The sequence below is a fragment of the Thamnophis elegans genome, chromosome 12, assembly GCF_009769535.1.
Source record: "Thamnophis elegans isolate rThaEle1 chromosome 12, rThaEle1.pri, whole genome shotgun sequence".
Classification (NCBI taxonomy): domain Eukaryota; kingdom Metazoa; phylum Chordata; class Lepidosauria; order Squamata; family Colubridae; genus Thamnophis; species Thamnophis elegans.
Window position 1 is genome coordinate 37,512,086 of NC_045552.1, and position 20,889 is coordinate 37,532,974.

The following is a 20,889-nucleotide window of genomic DNA, read 5'->3' on the forward strand; positions in this document are numbered from 1 at the left end:
TCTAACCACTCTGAGTCTCATCTGTGAGAATGAGGAATTCTTTGGCAAGTCTGTATTCAAAATAAAGGCAGCAAAGAAGAAACAACAAGGAAGACCAATAGTGGCATGTCACTCAGAGGACAAAAAAACCAACAACCCAGGAAGACTGTCCCCGCCACTGGAGTTGAACAATTTCATCTCCTCCCCTGGAAGAAAAGACAGACAGCTGCAGTCGGGGCTTCATCAAATGCTCCCTAATGGAAGAAAAGTGGCTCAGATCGTCACAAAGACAAAGAGCCCCCCCCCCCCCCAGTCCACCAAAGAGAAAAAAGAAGGTGGGACCGATTGGTGACTCCTTCTCAGAGTAATAGAATCAGCAATTTGTAGACCGGACAATCTATATCAAGGATTGTCTCCCAGGTGCAAAGATCAAAGATATGTCAGAGAAGCTCACTAAAATAACCAAGCCCACTGATTATTATTCCTTTCTCACCTTCCATGTTGGGGAAAATGATACTGTTAAGAGCCTGAAATCAGCATCAAATGAACAATTAGTGTAAGCCACACAAAACACTTGTGCCTGCCCAAAGTTAATTCGGCTTCTCCTTAGGCCCCTCCACTCCAGGTGTCCCTTGTGAGGAGGGGTGGGGCGACCACCTTCCCACTAGCCTTGCAGCCCTTCTCTGGGCTTGCCTGCGCTCTGCTCTCCGTGCCCTTGGATACAGCGGGGGAGGCAGCTGTTCCTCCTCAGAGGGGATGTGCAGCCTCTCAACACCACTGCCAATCAGCAGCCAATCTTCCCTGGGTCTGTGAGGGCAGGCAGCTCTCCATCTGGTTGACCAGTTCCCCCAATGCCTATGGGGTCTGGGATGGCACTATCCTCAGCCCCTGGCTTTTCCAGATATGCCAAGAGAGATATCCCCATCAAATACCTCCCAGTTCCAACTCCTCCTCCGAACCAGGCTCGATGGGCCCATGACACTCATCTCTGCAGAGATCAGACTTCTCCCCTCTTTGACACTCTTTTTGAAATCCTGATTTTGCCAACGGGCTCGAGGAACTCAGAGTGGGATGAAGCCCATATTTGCTAATCAGTAAGCTGACTTGTGCAGAAAACACAACGATAGCAATGGTGGACTTCAGCGTTGAGAAACACAAGGTCCTGCATAAATGCGCAGGTACAAAATAGGTGGTAACTGGCTCAATAGTAGCAACTGTGAAAGAGATCTAGGTGCCTTAGTGAACCAGCACTTCAGTATGAGCCAGCAAGTTTCTGCAACTACCAAAAAAAACAACCCCAAAAAACAACCAATGCAATCTTGAGCTGCAACACAGGGATTACATCAAGATCACGAGAAGTGACAATGCCACTTTATAATGCACAAGTGAGGCTACACTTGAATATTGTATACAGTTCTGGTCACAGTGATACAAAAAAGACACGGAGACCCTACAAAGTGTGCAGAGAAGAGCAATGAAGGCAATAAAGGATCAGAAGGCTAAATCATATGACAAATGGTTGAGGACCTAGGTAGGTACTGTATTTTTCAGAGTATAAAACGCACCAAGATTTTAAAGAGATAAATTAAAAAACAAATGTTTTTGCACTCTGCAGACCTCCCAAGCCCTCTACACCCCTCTTTTTTTGTGAAAAACAGGGCATGCAGAGAGTTTGAGAGGCCTGCAAAGTGCTCCTGGGGGTTGGATGGCAAAAAACGGCCTGTTTTTCACTCGTTTTTTTTCCTTCCCGAGCCCCCAGGAGCACTTTGCAGGCCTTCCAAACCCTCTGCATGTCCATTTTGAGGCCAAAAATGCTGTATTCAGTGTATAAGACACAGCCAGATTTTAACCCTCTTTTTTGGGGGGGGGGAAAGGTGCGTCTTATACTCTGAAAAATATGGTGTCTAGTATATCAAAGGGAAGGATTAGTTGGGACAGGATAACTGTCTTCCAGTACTTGAGAGGCTTCTGACAGAGAAGAAGAGGGTGACCAATTCTCCAAAGGGCCAGAGGGCAGGACAAGAAGGAATGGGTGGAAGATCATTACAGAGAGAGCCAACCAAGAACTAAGGAGACATTTTTCTGACAGTGAGAACAATTAATCTATAGAATACATGACTCCCAGAATTGTGAGTGTTCCACCACTGGAGGTTTTCAAAAACAGACTGGGCAACCATTTGACCCAGATGATATCAGGTCTCCTGCCTTGAGCAAGGAGGACAAGAAGACCTCCAAGTTCCCTTCCAGCCCTCTGAGTCTATGTTCTGCGGTCTGCTCTTCTACCTGTTTGCAGTACTTTGTGATTGCTGCTCCTAAAGGGTGCTCACTGTGGCTCTCCGCGGTTCCCACCAGTGCCAAGACTTTCATGCGGGGTATCCGGTTACTCTCCACTAGCATCTTCATCTGCATCACCACTGGAGTTCCATGGGTGATGGTTCCTGTTTTATCAAACATCACAACTTTAACCTGCAAAACACCCATATGTCCATAGAACTTTAGAGTTGTAAACAACAGCAAATATTTTGGAAGGGGAGGGGGAGGATTCATAGCATTCTTGGACAAAGGTAAGATATGAGATCTTTTTGCCTCTGCCACTCAACCAAAAAGGACATTCCATTTTCTACCTTGTGTGCCATCTCCAGCGGTTCTCCGCCTTTGATCAAGATGCCGTTTTGTGCTCCTACACCAGTTCCCACCATCACAGCGGTTGGAGTGGCTAATCCCAAGGAACAAGGGCAGGCGATACACAGCACGGTAATGGAGGCTTGAAAAGCAAAGCGGATCACGACCTCTGCTTTGGAAATGCTCTTATTATAGCCCTGTTGGCACACAGAGAGAGAGGACTGAATGGACACTTGTTTTAAAGGAAGTCACAGTTTGATGAGGTCATGCGCTGCCTTAAACATGGTTTCTTTGGTTTCAAATTAATACAATAAGGAAACTCATCAGTTGCGGCATATAAAATAGGGTGTATAGTTTATCATTTTGCATTAACCCAGCCATAACTGTAATTTATTCAGTTGACCACAGATTTGTGTGAAGTGTAAATCTAGTCATCTTGGTTTTGGATATCATCTGTGTATGTGGGAAAGAGTGCAGTTCTTGCCGTGGGAAGGAGGTAAAAGGTTATGAAACAGTAAAGGGAGAAGTAACAGCAACACAGAAAGAGGAAAGTGTGGGAAATGAACTCAAAATAACTCCACTTTGATTATGTCCAGTATAAGATGTGGCAGAGGACAATTCCGATAGACTTTCAGGACCAATGTGGAAGAGGCACTAAACTATCCAGCTAGAGTCAAATGTCAGCAAAGAGAAACATTCAAGGAATACATTTCAACCTCCTGCTGTAACTTCCAATGACTGCATAAAGGAGGGTACAATACTAAGCATTTCACTAATCACAATGAATACAAGTAACGTTGTGATCCAACATTAAAAAATATTACAGAAAGTGTGAAGTTGCACTGCCTTTGTACATAATTTATTCTTCGTTAAGCTGGTGATCAACTGATGGTCAAAATGGGCCTTTCCCACTCTGAGATCTATAAAATAAGAATTCCTTTGTGCAAGCACGGATCATTTTCTTCTTGAGAAAGATGCCTTTTAAGCGTGGCATCATCCAGTCACATTTTCAGGGATCTTTATTAGCAATTATTAGCATTTAGAGTAGAATCATAAATCCCATTTAAATATTGGGAAAAAATCAGGAAAAATGTAAATGTGATGCAGGCAAAGCAACATTTTAAAAAGACCACTTTATGAAGCCATGCATCTGAATCGTATTTCCTTTTTTTTTTCTATTTAAATTCAAATTAATCTATCATACCTAATATAGGGAATATGAACAATAATCAAGAGAGGAAAACTTTTGGTTAATCAGATTTTGCAGGTGATTTCTTTACAAAAATTAAAAACAAAAGGAAAGAAACTTACAAGAAAATAGGTTTCTACCAGTTGAAAATTAACAAAGCCAATCACAATCCACGCAAAAAGTGTAATCACAGAAACACCAACAATGAAAGGAACAAAATAGCCGCTCAGTTTATCAGCAAACTGCTGAATTGGTGCCTAAAGCAAGGGAAGGAGAGAAAAAGAAGCAACATTAATTCTAGAAGTCTTTTTTGAGGCTCAGCTGGTTTGGGTTTTAGCCTGCAGATTTGTAATAAATAGTATACATGATTTTTAGTGGAAAAAGGTATTTAACTCATACTTTGCTGATGCTATAATTATTGGCACGGCCAAAAAAAAGGAGAAACAGAATTTTGTTGAAATCTCACTGCATAGACCAGTTTGGCATATTACATAACCATATACTGCAGCTAACTTTATTTTATTTTATTTTATTTTAAAAATAGGTTTTATTAAACATTTTCAAGTTAAAAAAGAACAAGAAAAAACAAATACAAAATGGATTAAAAACACAAACAACATAACAATATACTTTTACAGCTTTCTGTATCAGCAAATATTTCTGCTTTTGTGGTTTACAATTCTATTATTGCCTTCTCTTAGTTTTTAGCAATTCTAATGATAATGTGATGATTATATTATAATATTGTAGTATACGACTGCAGCTAACTTAAAGCTACCAACTTGCTGTCTACAATCAAGGCCATCAGACAGGAGAGAAACCTAAATGTGTTGGTCTAATTACCTTTGATGTTTGAGCTTCTTCCACAAGCTTTACGATCTGGCAGAGGGTAGTGTCAGACCCAACATGGGTTGCCGAGATCAACAGGGATCCATTCTGATTAATCGAACCTGCTATGACTGAACTTCCAGGTTTTTTCATCACAGGCATTGCTTCACCTACATAGATCAGAAACAAAACAAAATAGAAGCTGCTCTTTGACAATTTCCCTCCCCCCAGCATGGAGTCTAGGGCCCATGAAAACCCATTCTGAGGGCAACAATGGAAAGGAAGAAGGATGAGGAGGGAAAGGAAAAAAGGGTAAAAGCAGAGGAAGTAAGGGGGGGGAATTAAGAGTAGGAGAGGGAAATATTGGAATGTGCAGAGATGGGTAGGCTCATGAAAGAATTAAAAAAGAAAGAAGAATCTGACTATTACTCCATATGGGATTTATGATATAATTGGCTAGAGGAAAGGGGGGGGGGGGGGCAGGAAAGCAAAAAAGAAAGAAAGATCAGCAAATTAAAAAAACAACTACAAAACCAGAAAATGATTAAAAGATAGAAATACAAAATAGACTGTAGCAAATAAATAATAGGAAATGGATGCAAAACAATTCAAATGTAATAAAGTTTGTTATACATGGAATATATAGAATGTTATATATAGAATGAAGAAAAAAGATGTATGAAATAATATAAATGCACACATATATAAAGTTATAGCTATACAAGACTTATATGTACCGTGTTTTCCTGAAAATTAGACAGGGTCTTATTTTCTTTTGACCCTTGAAATAAGCACTTGGCCTTATTTTCAGGGAGGTCTTGTTATTTTTGAGGTGCAGGAGGCAGTGAGCGTGGTCACCTCATAGCTGCTGCTGTGTTGCAATATTTTCAGGGAGGGCTTATTTTCAGGGGAGGGCTTATTTTTGCACATGCGCTCAAAAGTCCAATTGGGCTTATTATCAGGGGAGGTCTTATTTTGGGGAAAACGGGACAGATAAAAGAATCACAACAGATATGTAAAAAAAGTGTAATGTGTTGCAAAGATTTGAAGTTTGCATAAACAAAATAAAATGTTTTTTTAAAAAAAGAGTAGGAGAGAGAGTAAGGAGGAGGAGAAGAGAGGGGGAGAGCGGGAAAGAGAGGGGAAGAAGAAAGGAGGAAGGAGAAGAAAAAAGAAGAAGACAGAGAAGGGAGGTTGAGAAAAGAGAAGGAGCAAGGTTGTTGCAAAATAAGATGGAGGCATGGGGTGGCAAAAAGTGACCCAAACTGTACTCATTTGAAAGAAAATAATAATAACAATTAACGATGAATAGATAAATGTTAAAAGTAATTATAAGAGTGTATATTTGTGAATGAATTTGAAAGAGAAAAATAAAAAACTTTCTAAAAGAAAAAAGAAATCCCATTCCGGCTTGCCTGTGATGAGCGATTCGTCTACCATTGAGTGTCCTTCAATGACTCGGCCATCCACGGGAAACTTGCCACCTGGGACCACCTTCACGATGTCACCCCGCTGAACTAGTTCAACGTCCACTTGCTCTTCGCTGCAGAAGAAGCCAGAACATTCAAGACTCAACGATGGAAGCTACGTAGCAGTTCAGATTGTTAAATCCTGCACAACAGAATGCCCTTTTCTTTTAAACTCCTGTCCAAAGTCTTCTTCATCTGCAGGAGGTTGGAGTAATGTAAAGAAATCCCCAGCTGAAATTATGTTTTGGGTAGCTTATATATGCAAATTCACGTCAGGTTGCTACTCTTGTCTCATTTACAAAGATTTATAATTGACACTGAACTGCATAGGCCGAATGTTACCTGGTACAATATGGAAGTAAAGACTCCAAGGAAATATCAGGGGACGAAGCACTGCAGCATATAAATATTTCATTAAAAAGCCACCAGAGAACTGGAAATACCTCACGAGGATGTTATCTGGACCTAAAGTAACAATAGTTGCTTCTGTTGCTTGTAGTGAAATTAGCTTCGCGAGGGCCTCTGATGTTTTACCCTAAAAAGATTTAAAAGTGTTTTACATTCAAAGCACCACAGAAATGCATTGCCAGCATCAAAATCATAGGTTAAGGAAGAGGTCTTTAACCATGAGAGTTTCCTCACAAGCTAGCAAGGAAAAAGAAAATCTAAGTTCCAAGGAAGGAATAATGTTTCCTTTCATTCAGCATTTGTTTTTAGAAGTGTGACATTTGTTTGAAATACATTTGCTTATTAACCGTTTGTAATGCCAGACACTGATAGATTAAAAAAAAAACTTTCATTAACCTGCAGACCTCCAGCCTGAGCAAATTTGAGGGCTAAAGTTCCTGAGAAGGGGGCACCCAAGAGATGGCCAGATCCCTCACCTCCCTATTCTTCCCCTGTTTTCCTTCACTTGCAGCTTGATGGAAGCTCAATTGGGAGTCGCTTGAATGCACACAAATGCCACTCAGCTCCCTTCCAGGCCTTCTTCAAGAAGGCTGAAAGGCTGCAAGAGAGGGAGGCAGTCAGCTTTGTGGTGTGTGTGTGTGTGTGTGTGTGGTGTGTGTAAATCTGCCATCCTGGGCCCAACATTTGGGAAGCCAGCCTCTGCTGTAACAAGCCAGGACAAAGGGTGAGTGATGGAGGAGTAACACCTCCTTAAAAAACCTTAGTCCAGCTGGCTTGGCCAGTAGCACCTCGTAAGGGCCCCTTTCCAGGGTTACAGGAGAAGACGGTCAATGCTTTTGAAGGTGGAAGAGGATTTTGTGCCCCAATGGCAGACAAAGCGGCAGAGCCATCTTCTAGGAGAAGGGAAACTCTGATGACAAACCTCCACTGCCTTGTGGCTCTATCAACTACTAGAAAAGGCTTCAGGAGTCAACCTTGAGGCAAAATCCAGAACCGGAGTCCCGAAAGCAGTTCGTGACTGCGTACAACCACATTCTGGTAACTCCTGCGATGCAACTAGAACCAATTGTATTGGCTCTGCCGTTCCATTGGACTATGTCAGCGATGTGGAGAGGGGGGATCTGCTGCTTAAGTAACAGTTTATCGTCCACATTAATCTACCCAGGTCTCGTGCTCTGGAGAGGACACTTCAGCTTTGACCTCTTCCCAGAGCATGATTCCATAGTCTTTTGAGACTGAAGGATGCCACTGCAATGCATGTGTGTATGTGTAGTACTATATTATTGTTACATATATTCTCGTCAATTGAAACATATGTTTTTAATAACACCCATTTTGTAGTTAAACACAAGTAGGTACAGAGCATGGCAGGTAACTTGAAAGCATAGTTTCCCTCCACCGTCACCACCACCCTGAACCAGAACTCTTTTGCCCTGACCTTTGCCACATGTTCCAACCAGCGCCCCAATGCAATAAACACGAAGAGCATTGGCGGTGTGTCAAAAAAAGTCACTGGATTGACCACTGCCTGCTCGGCCATTGCAACCAGAAGAACTACAAAGGAGTAGACAAAGGCGATGGTCGTGGCCAGAACAATCAGCACGTCCATGTTGGCTGTTTTATGCTTCAGCGCTTTGTAGGCTTGAATGTAGAAGTGCCAGCCTCCGAAGAACTGCAAGAAGAGCAAATGTCAGCAGCACATCTACACCGAAACACAGAAAACAGGGAGCAAAACGCTCGCTCACTGCCAAATTTCAGGAGAAAATTCACAGGAGTTTCCCCCTTAGCATGGGCATCTCAAGAAGACAACCTCCCATCTCCCCTGGATTTGGCAGGCAAGCAGCAGGTTCCCAAGGGGCATCCAACAGAGCAACTAGGGAGTTCTAGGGAAACCTCTTCTTGTGCGGCTGCTCTGCCTCACTAGCAAAATTCAACAGGGCCTTCCTTATTCTCCATTTGCTCCTTGCTTCTTCCATCCTTTCCTTTACTTCCCTCCCGCCCCAAGTTTGGTTTCGGAAGAAATTCAGAATAATTGTGAAATGCATTTTGTTTAGTGGTGCTAGAGGTATTTCACCAGGAAGAAAAGTCTCCCACTGAATGTCAAGGGAAAATGATACTGAAAATAACAAAACATTTGGACAGAAATGCTCAAAATAAAAACATTACTCTTGACTTTCTTCCAAAAGAATAGAAAAGAAAAACTATTTCAATAAACGAACCTCTAGGTTAGTCTTGTGGGGGGAGCAGTGAAAGAGTAGAGTCAAATGTTAACTGTAAAGGACGATGACTACTGGACACTTGGCACTTTCTGGTGACAATCTACACAATCACATGCTCTACCTAAGCACTAAAGAGGTACTCTGAATTTTACTCTCCCAAAGAGACTTAATCAGTGTTTCACAATTACCATATTTTTTGGAGTATAAGACGCATCAGTGTATAAGATCCACCAAGATTTTGAAGAGGCAAATTAAAAAAAAGTTTTTGCACTCTGCAGACCTCCCCAAAACGGCACATTTTTTTGTCAAAGAAAGGGCATACATAGCCTTTAGGAGGCTTATAGAGTGCTCCTGGGGGCTGGGGCAGGGGCAAAAACAAGAAAAAAAATGGCCCATTTTTTACTCATTTTTGCCCTCCCCAGCTCCCAGGGGCACTCTGGAAGCCGCCTAAAGGCTATGTACGGCCATTTTTGCAAAGGGGGCGGGGTTTGGGGGGCAAATGCTGTATTCAGTATATAAGACACACCCAGATTTTCATCCTCTTTTTTGAGGGAAAAAGGTGCGTCTTATACTCCGAAAAATACGGTACGTACCGCGATTAACCCTTCACCCTAACCCTAAAAAGAATTGGGGCATGACATTTATGTCCTGCCATCTGAAGGACTGCCACCTCTTTCTACTTGCCTGAACAGGAACACACAATAAAAAGGAGAGCAAATTCATAATGGACAACCCAGGAAGAATCTGCTGCTCCAGGAACATGGACGGGTGGTGGTCTTCTATGTCTTCTTGAGTCATGTTAGAAGCCGCTGACATGTGACTGTCCATCACCATCATGTAAATCATGAGCCCCATTACAGGGATGCAGAAAATGAGGCTTACAAGGAAGGACCGTTTCCACCTAAATAATAAGCGGACAAGATAATATGGAATAAACCATCAAAACTTAAGAAGTTAGGTAAAATTTCAAAAGACAGTATATAGTTAGTGGGGGGGGGAATAATGTTTTAGGAAACATGTGTAAAGCTACAACTAAACAGCAAAAAGGACTTACTGCCTTATTTCCTGCTTGTGGTCTAAGTGGCTAGCAGATCGGTCTTTCTTTACCAAAGTAGCATTAAATCCTAGATTCTGGAAAGAGACATAATGTGAATATGCACATTTCCACACAGATCTTAGCTAAAAATCAATAAGACATACCCAACCAGCAAAAGGAAACTGACCCTTCATCAGAGTTGCTTTAAAAGTTTAGACACTTCTGCATATTATTAAACATTGTCCAAAAACCAGTTGCTTTAGAATGAATGTTCTAAATTAACAACAATAGAACTCTGGCAACAGCTAAGAGCTTGAACAAACAGATACAAGAAATAAGAAAATATAATGGGGTGGGGGGTGGGGAGAATAAGAACATAAACCAAACTAAGAGAACCTAAGTTTCAGTCCTAAACCTAGCATTTTGTTATAGTCACGTAGTGGGATCAGAAAATTCCAACTTCAAAGCAGCTTCCATATTCCTCTACTTAGTTACAGTGACTTTTATGGGGAAAAAATAAATCTATATAATAAAATAATAAAACAAAACAAAATTATATATATATACAAAACAAGCTCACAGAGAAACTGTACTGGCAAAATACTTACCTGTATAATCTGTATAATATCTCGAGGGCCAATGATCTCCAGATCATACTTAACATGGGCTTTGTTGGTTGCCAGAGCCACTGAGCTGTACAAAACCCCTTTGGTTTTCATAAGGGTCGATTCTATTTTATGAACACACGAGGCACAAGTCATCCCTCTTACCTGTGTGAGAAAAAAAAATTCTTTGCAGAATATTGTTTCTTAAAGAATAATTTTGCCTGAGTGATGAATAATGAATCGGAGAATAACATGATGAAAGGTGATAGAATTCCCCCCCAATAAAACCTCTAATCTTAGCTCAAGATTTGGGCTAGCTTACTGCTTTTGTTATGCTTCTGTAATTGTTCTGCTTTCAAACTGCTAAATAAAATTACAGTTGGCTTAGTGGTTAAGGGATCAGGTTAGAAACCAGGAGACTGTGAGTTCTAGTCCTGTCTTATGTATGAAAGCCATCTGGGCGACTTGGGCCAGTCACATTCTCTCAATCTTACTCACCTCACAGGGTGTTGTAGTGGGGACAACAGGCAGAGGAAAGTATGTGGAATATGCTTGCTGCCTTGAATTTGTTTGAAAAAATAATGAAAGGCAAGAAACTAGCAAAACAAACAAACAAATCACTTTTTCTACTCCTGCAGAATGGAAACAATGCACAGATAGATAAATAGATATGATTAAGATTTTTTAACAGTCCACCAAAGAGTAAAAACTCTGGAGGAGTTGGGAAAATCTGTGTTTGCTCTGCATCTCAACACCCACCCATTCTGTCAGCTAGCAGTAGTGTTTCCCAGTCTACATACAGCCCTATCCTGCAAAGTGCATTCTTTGCCTTCCTGACCAACAGGAGAAAAACTGCTATGGACATTGAGAAAAAAGCAAACAAATAAAAATATACAAAAGCCCATCTGTTTGAGGAAAGCAGAGGGGGGGGGAGTGGAATCTCACTAAGACTAGAAACTTGGAAACAGCAACAGAAACATGCCCAAACTTTTTGGTACATAGGCAAAAATAGATACAGCAGCAAAATAAAATGGGTTTTAATTATAATTTTGAGAGGAAGGATTGCTACATTGAAGGACACTCCACCTAAACATGTTTAGACAGGCAAAGTTCCCCTAAAGAAGAGCAAGAAGGTGGAGTTGGAGGGCTGGCGCTGCCACTTCAATGTGGTCTCACTTAGATATACCGTATTTTTCGGACTATAAGACGCACTGGTGTATAAGACGCACCAAGATTTCAAAGAGGTAAGTAAGAAAAAAAAGGTTTTGTTCTCCCCGGCCCCCGGGAGCACTCTGCAAGATTCAGCAGGGCTGGGGGAAGGCAAAAACGCCAGTTTTTCACAAAAATGGGCAGAAAGCAGGATGTGGGGCTTTGGGAGGCAAAAAATAGCCGTATTTGGTGTATAAGACGCACCAACATTCCCATGCTCTTTCAGGGTGGAAAAAGGGTCTTATATTCCTAAAAATATGGTAACACCAGCAGGACTTCCAAGTTTTTCAGAAGCCCTGATATACTGCAGTTACCCAAGTGCTTCCATCCTTTCCATACGTGCTATGAAATACTGCCAAATGCATTATTTGTTGATAGTGAAACAATGTGCTTACAATCAGCTCCAAGACGCCATCTCCTTCATCATAATCCTCCAGCACAGTAGCACCAAACCCCAGTTCTCTAATCCTCTCTGCTATAGTCGGGGGCTGGATGACGGAAGGGTCGTATCTCACTTCAGCCTTCCCAGCCATCAGAGCAACGAGCACAGAGCATATTCCTAGAAAGAGGGAATCACACTTAGCAACATTTAGGGCAGGGGTGTCCAACTTGGGAACTTTAAGACTTGTGGACTTCAACTCCCAGAATTCCCCAGCCAGCTGAACCTTGATTTGTGGGACTCCTTTCAAAAGTGATTCCTTTTATTCTCCAAAAATATGGAAAATGAAATTTGAAAAACTCTTAGCACAGTAAAAATGCCAAAGTCTGTTCAGAGTATCCTGCATTAGTGACAACCTTCAGGGGAAAAAAGGGTGATTTGCGGTGGTCCAAGTGAATCAGGTAAGATCCCCCACCCAAAGATCAAATGTTAAAACCTGCATGGGGAGTGGAGGGGGTGGGGGGAGAAGGACACACTTCTTGTACCACACGGACCTCTGCCTCATCCTTGAGCAGGAGCTCAAATCAGAACAGCTCTCCTTCTTCCTTTACCTGAGATCTGGTCAACCTCAGGCATAAACTCTGTGACCGCAAAGGTTAATCAGCCTTATGGAAAGGTTTCTTACCATCTTCCCTCTTCAGGTTCCTCTCAATGTTTGCCACGCAAGAAGCGCAGGTCATGCCAGTGATCTGAATGTAGCATTTGGATGGTGCCTTCAAGCCCAACCTATTTGGAGCTGGCGACAGGTTGGCATGAGTGACTGTTTTGGGCAGCTTGCTTTCTTGAGTTCTAGCCAGCCTTTCCTGGGAAGGCTGAGTGATGAGCACCATGGGATCTGGACTTGGCGGCCCTGGCAGGCAGAAAATTATCATCAGAAAACAATGTCCCAGAGCTCTTCAATTACTGTATTTTTCGGACTATAAGACACACCATGATTTTGAAGAGGTAAATTTTTTTAAAAAGTTTTTGCACTCTGCAGACCTCCTAAACCCTCTGCACGCTTCATTTTTTTTTTTTAAAAAGGGGGGCTGGCGGAGGGAAGCAGAGCTTTGGGATGCTTCTAGTGTGTTCCTGGGGGCTGGGGTGGGAGCAAAAACAAGCAAAAAGCAGGCCTTTTTTCCTTGATTTTGCCCTCCCTAGCCCCCAGGAGCACTTTGCAGGCCTCCCAAACCCTCTGCACCTCCATTTTTGTGAAGGGGACGTTGTTTCGGTAGGCCAAATATGCTGTATTCAGTGTATAAGACGCATCCAGATTTTCAACCTCTTTTTTGGGGCAAAAAAGATGCATCTTATACTCCGAAAAATACAGCAACTGCATTCTCATGACAGGAGTAGATACGCTCTCTGGATGCCTAAGCTCCCTGTCCCACCTGGCTTTAGTTTTTAAGGAATTTCTCTTTTAGTTAAAAAGTAAAATTAATACCACATAAACAGGCACTGCAGGACTGGGAAAGGAAGAACTGGGTGATCTTGAAACTGGCCAGCCTATTATTGTCATCATGTTGTGAAAGAGTCCTTTTTATTTATCAGTTACATGCGTCACTGTCTTTTTCTCCCAGAGCACCAAGCCAGGCAGACAGGCTGGGCTGAGACAGCGCAACTAGACTGGACACAAATCAGCCAGGAAGGTTGGGATGCACTTAATGCATGATTGTTTTTTTTTGCAACACCACACTGATTTGTCTTAAGAATTTTCCCAAACTCCAAATGTATCCCATGAGCCCAAAGGATGCCCTTCTCTGCCCAGGGCCCGTTGCTACCATCGTAAGTGTGGATTGCAGAATGAAAAAAGGTCAGAGTCAATGTAGGAACATCAGGGTGCAAAAGGAAACTACAAACAGCAAGGAAACTGGACTTGCTCCTACATTCCTTTTGTTTTCCTTGAGTTTTGTCAGAAGATACTGAAATATGGAGAATTTCTGCATTCTCCCCCCAAAAATCTATTATAACTAGGTGCTCTAAGATAGCTGAGAGGAGGCTACCAATCACCCTTCACCACATCTAATCATAAGACAGGGCATGCAGAGCAGAGCAAATCATGGGGATCCAAGTCATTTTCAGGGCAACCGGACACCATAACCAGAAGGATGCTGTGCTTGACCCTGCACCTTTCCCATCCGGCCTCCCCTAATGGCACCAAGAATGATTTCCCTACAGTGGACTAAGATGACAAATCGGCTGCTCAAAGGGAAAAGAAACAGCCACTTGCTGCTCAGAAAGTTGTAGGATTGATCTTTAAATCCGCTTTAAGGAAAATGCAGGTTGCATGAATGGGGCACAGTCAGTGCAATACGATGTTGTAGGACCCTCTCGAGCAGTGCAGGATTATTCCTGCAGGGGGATTGTTACAAAAGTTGTGGAAATAATGTGGAATCCCCCATTCCCCACAAAACAAAAGCAAAAAAGCAAAAAGCAAAGCACTAATGTATTTACAGTAGGCACATTGGTTACCAATCCTTCCTGGAATGATCCTGTCATTGGCTGGATGAGCTTCTAGGTGACTGAATGGCCTGAAAACCAGGACTGGAGGGGAGCAGCAACACACCACCCCCTTCAGTCTATTGCTCGCCTTGAAGCACAACCCATCTGCATGCGCTGCAACCCCCCCCCCAATAAACCACTCCCGTTAAAGAAATTACATTACCCAGCATAATATGCCCCCACCCAAAGAAATCCTTCTCCTAAATAAACAGCTGTGGTTGTCTTCTCAAGTCTGCCTGAAATCTAAGGAATAGCTTACCAGCTATGGAGGCATCAAAGCCCATGTCTTCAATTGAGTTTTTTAAATCGGCTGGAGAGGTTAGAGTTGGGTCATATTCAATAGTCCCATTTCGGTCCCGCAACGACACACAGACTGATTTCACACCAGGTTTCTGTGAAATGAGCCCCTCGATCGACTGCACGCACGAATGGCACGTCATTCCTCCGATGCGGATGACAGTCACCAGCATCAGGGGATGAGGCCCGATGTTCTGGACAGCTGCTGGAAGAGAAGATTTCGATGGGGATTTGGAGTTGTTCAGGTGCTCGGCCTTTTCGTGGGCATCCAAAACACAGACCTTGAAAGTCCCCGGGGAGACGGCCTCAATCGCCCTTCTGAGCGCACTGAGGCTGATGAGGGCGGGGTTATACTGGACAACGGCTGACTTATCTTGCAAAGACACCGTGATGCGGCTCACCGAAGGAAGCGCCAAGAGGCTGTTCTGGATATTGAACACGCACGAATTGCAGTGCATGCCATCCACGTGGAAGGCGACAGTCTTCACGCTCAGCTCGCCTTCAGAACTTTCCCGCGGGGTCCTTTCCGAGCGTTTGGTTTGGCTGCTCTTGAGCCGCTCTATGTCAATAGAGCCGAGCTGGAGTGGTTTAGGCATTTTCTTTACAGAGGCGATGAATCCTGCCGCTTCAATTTGCTTCTTTATTTCTTCTGATGTAATGAGGTGAGGCTGGTAAGAGACCACAGCTTCCTGATTATCCAGGGAAACTGCAAGGCAAATGAAAAAGGATTGGTGTAATTCTCTCTTGGTATTCTGTAAAATGTTTATCCATGAAAAGACTTCCTGCAGGTTAATGGTCTAGTTAACCTGAGGAGCTGGAAATCAGGGGACTGAAAACCTAGCCCAGAGGCTGCTGTTTTCTGGCAGTGGGTGGTTCTGAGCAGAGATGTGAGAAAAAGAGGGTGGGAAATGTGCCATCTGTTCTCCTCCCCTTAGCAGCTCTCAGCATGCCACATCCCACCAACCAGCCAGCCACTTCTTTTCTGCTCCTCCCTCTCCATAGCCATCATTGAGAGCCTTGGGCAGTGCTTCTTAACCGTGGCAACTTTAAGACGGGAGGGATTTCAATTCAAAGACTTTCCCACCCAGAATGGCTAGCTGGGGAATTCTGGAGTTGAAGTCTTCACATCTTAAAGTTGCTAGAATTGGAAATGAATCTCTTTGGGGCTTTTGGTACACTTGTTCATTCCCTGCCTGGAAAAAAACACAACAGCTGTTTCACTCTGGACATGGTTGAAAAAGCTTGATGCAGTTTAGGCATGGACCACACCAAAGCCAGTGGGGAACAGTTTGCCTGCTGATACTTCCAAACAATCCAGAAGTATCTGTGAGTGTTCTGAGACGCCTTTCAAACAGGTAACGTCCAGAGTGCTTGACACAGGCAATTTCAGGGTTAGACTATTCAGCAATGGAGTGTTTGGCACAGATTTACTTGGAAAGCATCCTCTTGTTCAGCTAGAAAAAACCTGGAGGGAGACCCCCATCCTTCTGTTCTTGCTAGTCCTAATGACTTACTAGAATGGGGGGGGGAGAGAATTACCGTATTTTTCAGAGTAAAAGATGCACCTCCCCACCCCCCAAAAAAGAGGGTGAAAATTTGGGTGTGTTTTATACACTGAATGTAGCCCCCACGCACCAGCCCCAACCTTTTGGCCTCTGCCTCCCAGCAATTTACCTCTTTGCAGAAAACGTGGGCTTACGGAGGCTTCAATAAGCTATAGCAACCCCTGCAGCCTGTCAGGAGAAACTGAAAGTTAAACTTGCTGTTTGCTCCATAAGGCAAATTGCTGGGAGATGGATTTTTTTTTCTTGTGCTAATCAGGCTGTTTGCTGCAAGGAGGTAAGTCAACAACTATAAATGCCTATAGAATGTTCAAATTATTAGACTTATTTAAATACTGCTTTATTATTAGTCTAAACAACTTAACAAAATGAAGAAGCTTTTTAAAATAAATGCTTGATCTGAAGAGGCCCAGTGCTATTGTTTTTAAAAATGCTATTCTTTTAAATAGCAGAGAATAACAATACTTCCAGAAAGCACATCACTTTTAACAGCATCTGTACAAGTATAGTCTGGAATATAACACTACACACTGCTGTGAGGCAGAAGCAGATATTTTTCCCTTGTTTTCCTCCCCACAATCTAGATGTGTCTTATACTTCGGAGTGTCTTATACTCTGAAAAATACGGTATTTCAAATGTGTATGGTCTCAGCATGGGTTCTGTTTCTTGGTTATATTTAAGAATACAAAAAGTTGGATGTTATCTTTTAGAAATATTGTAGCTTTACGAATGGTGGCTTTATGAAGGACCCACAGGTGGATTTCTCCCTAAACAGAATTGTCATCCATATTTTGTACTTCTTGGAAGTTAACTTGCCTATTCAGGTTATACTGGAGAACTGATGAAAACGGTTTAAAAGGACAAAAGCTCCCAAAGTGCTCTATTTTTAATTACCTTTAATTCGCTTGACCCCTTGCAGCTTGCCAATTTTTCCTTCAATGGTGCTCGTACAGGAATGGCACGTCATCCCCTCTATTTTCAATCTCAGCACCACGTCATTTATTTGGTTTAAACTTACATCTTCAAATGTTCCTTGATTTTCATCTTGTAATGCATTATCCGAATTTAATCCCGGTACTATTTGATTAATCTGTTTGCTATTTAGAATAGAAGAGATAAAGGTTACGACTAGAGTTGTTTTGTCGGAAGAGATTTTCACATCCAGGATGCCTTTGATCTTTAGGAGGTCGGTACGAATCTGTTCACAGGTTAGAGCTGCCTGGGTGGGGATCGTAAGAAAAGTGGTGTCATGTGGAACGGACTGTGGGTTGGTGTTGCCAAGAACAGCATCAAACCCCATGTCTTCAATGGCTTCCTGGAGCGACTGTGGGGTTTGTTCTTTGGGGTTGTAAACAATGGTGGCGCTCTTCTCATCCAGGGAAACCTTGCAGAGGAAGAGAAAAGGTAAGTGAACCAAGCAAGATTAAGATGGTATTAAACTGGCATTAACACGTCAACAGCTTTGGCTTATTACACTGACACCCTGAATGGCAGCTTCCCTCACCTGAGAAGGGAATGCAAGGTGGTAACTATGAAACCATAAATTAAGTCGGATTTATTTGTAAGACAAGACGACTAGCTACAGAGTTGAGCCACAATAAAAGCAGCAAAACTATTTCAGAAATCTCTCATACAATACAGGATACATTTCTCACATGAACTTTCTACAGCACCTTAAGTATACATTACAATCGATATACGATAGTGACAGATAAAGATTACTCTAATCTTCAACTGTCATGCCCAGAAAGTTAAATAGCTGGCTGATATGGAACATGACGTTACACTTAATGCTACATTGACTTAGGGTGGGCTGTGATAAGGGCCATAGGTTGGGATGAACAGAGCAACCCCCCACTCCTGAATTTTTTAAAGTATTCTGTGGCATATAACTGATGAGTATTTAACTAGGAAAATGGGCTTTGAAATTCCACACACATTGAAGAAAAGGAAAGCGAACTTTAAGGGAAGGAGTGGCAGAATCTGGGAGCGGAGTTAAAGAGAGATAACCAGGTAGCCACAAGGGGACTAAGTCCAATACCCCACCCCCAAATTCTTTTGACCCATATCTACTCCAAACGGGGGCTAAGTTAGTTGAGAATATCCTTGGGCATCAGTTTAATTAGGCCTTCGCGTGTGGACCTGATTTTTCATGCCTGACACAAACTCCCATGTTGTTTACTGCTAGTGTGTTAAGGATAAGTTTAATGCTAATTAAATTCATATTTTAATAAAAAGTTACAAACGCACCGTAAATAAAGAACTAAACACTGTCAGGATGGAATGGCAAGTCAGAAATATGCTGTACATGAAAAAAATGGAAAAGGGAAATGGTGATCAAGCCCACAGGAGAAACTGAAGGAGCTACCCAAATAGCTTGACTTATTATTCTGGAATCTGAAGAGTTCCCTTCAGGTGGATCCCATGTCAAGTGTCCAAAGGCAAAAGAATCCGGGCCAGGGAGGTGGATAATCAAAGTCCTGCATAGCTTCCCTTGATGGGCTCCTCCCAAAACAACCTTATTATTACTCTGATTATTTTCTTCCATGAACCCATAGCAAAAGAGACTTTGACAGTTTGGATTTTAAGCAGAGAACAATAGTTCCCAACCTGTAGTCCAGAGACCACAGGTGTACTAGGAAGGTGCAGCAGGCGGTCTGGATACTTAAAATCAAAATGTTTTTCAAAGGACCTCAATCTCTTGACAAATCGCAGAACACCTTGGCATTCCCACCCAAACTCTTGCGACATTTGGTAATTTCAAAATATTGGAGCTATTTTAGAAACTTAAATGAATGTTAATTTGTTATAGATACTGTAAGGCGGGGTGTCCAAACTTGGGTGCCCAAACTTGGGAACTTTAAGACTTGTGGACTTCAACTTCCAGAATTCCCCAGCCAGCTATGAATTCTGGGAGATGAAGTCCATAAGTATTAAAGTAAGTCTCCCCAGCATAGCTGGCTGGGGAATTCTGGGAGTTGAAGTCCACAAGTCATAAAGTTCCCAAGTTTGGACACCCCTGCTGTAAGGGAATAACACATGCCAAGGCACACATACAAGCTCTAGTCTAGGTTCCATGAGGGACGTATGACAGGATACAGGCATCCACAATACAAGTTTGGACTCTAATTGCTGGATTGCTGGGCTATAAATCCAGCAGACCAAAAATTTCCATGTAACATCTCAAGGTTCCCGTCATACCAGTGATTTCTCCATCCAAGAAAAAGCCTCTTCCTCTCTCTCTCCTGGGTGGAAGGCCTGGCTGGGATTAAAACTGATATGCTGTTCCTGAGAGCCTCTTCTAGCAGAACAAGCACCTCTATTCATCTTAGCCTCTTTACTTATGTAAAATACGCAGCATAGATAAGTAGGAATAGGCTCCGATTCTTTGCCCAAAAAAGTCAGAGTTCCACTGAGATACCAAGATTGCAACAAGTGGGAGGAACTTCTTTGAACTTTTACCCCTCACAGATTTACAAATGTCAGGAACTTTCTCATAATACCTAAAATCTGATTTGTTTTCCAGGACATATCCTGTTGCTTCAATTTCTAAAAGGGCAAATGGACATTACTGAAAAGCCCATTGAATTAACGGCAAATTTTCCATTTGCCATAGGCAAAATGCAGGCTAGGAGCCCCCCCCCCCCGCTGTAATTAAATTACACAAAGGTAATCATTTTAAAATATTGTGGTTTCTTTCTTCCGCCTTTGGCTATAGTATCAAGGATTGATTTACTGCCAATTGTATGGAAGATAACCAAATTCAGGCTCTCTGAATTGCACATCCCTCCCCCAGCCCCCTCTTTAAGAATACTGAATCTAAAACCTATCAAGATTATTCTGCTAAGTTGCGTGGAAAAGCAGTCCTCCACTGCTGCGCCCCATCTAGCCTCTGACCTGTAATAAAAGCAAAATTACTTACTTTAATGACGTGAACGCCATTTAGTTCCCCAATATGCTGCTCAATTGTCTGCACGCAAGAACTGCATGTCATTCCCTCCACCTGAACCACAATTGATCTGGCCCCTGATGATGGATCCATTCTTTTATCCTCTTGCATTCCTGAAAGAAAAAGATAATGGCACAAATCAAACAAAGACATAAATCAGATGCCCCATTTATACGGAAATGACAGCACACCTACAAGAAAACATCCAGGAACAATGGAGACCAGGTATTAGGTCAGACATCAATTCTTTGCCTGGCTTGATTCACTATTGGAAAATGAAAAGAAAAGGGGGCTGCTTTGAGCTGCTTGGAGCACAGAAAGAGGCAGAACAGAAATGAAATGAATATATAAGTAAGCAAAGCAAAGGGTGTGGCGAGGGGCGTGTAAACTACACCATCTACTGTATTTCCAAAAGCAAAGCATTACAAATGCTAATGAGAAGTAAGTGGGGTTGCTCAAAAGAAACAACTGGAACAGATACAAGGCTGACAAGTTTATTTTCACTGGCATGTGGAAAAGCCTTCAGAGGAGTGACCCAAATAACAAAAGTGGAGTATGCAATTACTCCATATGACTAAACCCTTGTTTACATTAAC

The 20,889-nt window shown here is 42.4% G+C and overlaps 1 protein-coding gene across 3 annotated transcripts in view; it reads right to left on the reverse strand.

Annotated features, from left to right (window-relative positions):
- ATP7A (ATPase copper transporting alpha) overlaps window positions 1–20,889 on the reverse strand; it is a 45,378-nt gene that overhangs the window by 11,141 nt on the left and 13,348 nt on the right. For 2 of the 3 annotated variants that reach the window (XM_032227538.1, XM_032227536.1), the window contains exons 2-16: window positions 20,267–20,406; window positions 17,239–17,728; window positions 14,744–15,487; window positions 12,629–12,853; window positions 11,960–12,123; window positions 10,359–10,520; window positions 9,769–9,845; window positions 9,399–9,615; window positions 7,934–8,167; window positions 6,531–6,622; window positions 6,034–6,161; window positions 4,634–4,788; window positions 3,913–4,047; window positions 2,604–2,798; window positions 2,263–2,445 (exon numbers count right to left, since the gene is read on the reverse strand). In XM_032227538.1, coding sequence (XP_032083429.1) covers window positions 2,263–2,445; window positions 2,604–2,798; window positions 3,913–4,047; window positions 4,634–4,788; window positions 6,034–6,161; window positions 6,531–6,622; window positions 7,934–8,167; window positions 9,399–9,615; window positions 9,769–9,845; window positions 10,359–10,520; window positions 11,960–12,123; window positions 12,629–12,853; window positions 14,744–15,487; window positions 17,239–17,728; window positions 20,267–20,404 — 3,339 coding nt within the window. In that variant the 5' untranslated portion in view covers window positions 20,405–20,406. Of the gene's footprint in view, window positions 1–2,262; window positions 2,446–2,603; window positions 2,799–3,912; window positions 4,048–4,633; window positions 4,789–6,033; window positions 6,162–6,530; window positions 6,623–7,933; window positions 8,168–9,398; window positions 9,616–9,768; window positions 9,846–10,358; window positions 10,521–11,959; window positions 12,124–12,628; window positions 12,854–14,743; window positions 15,488–17,238; window positions 17,729–20,266; window positions 20,407–20,488; window positions 20,679–20,889 lie in introns of those variants that run through there. The other variant, XM_032227537.1, reaches the window with a different exon arrangement.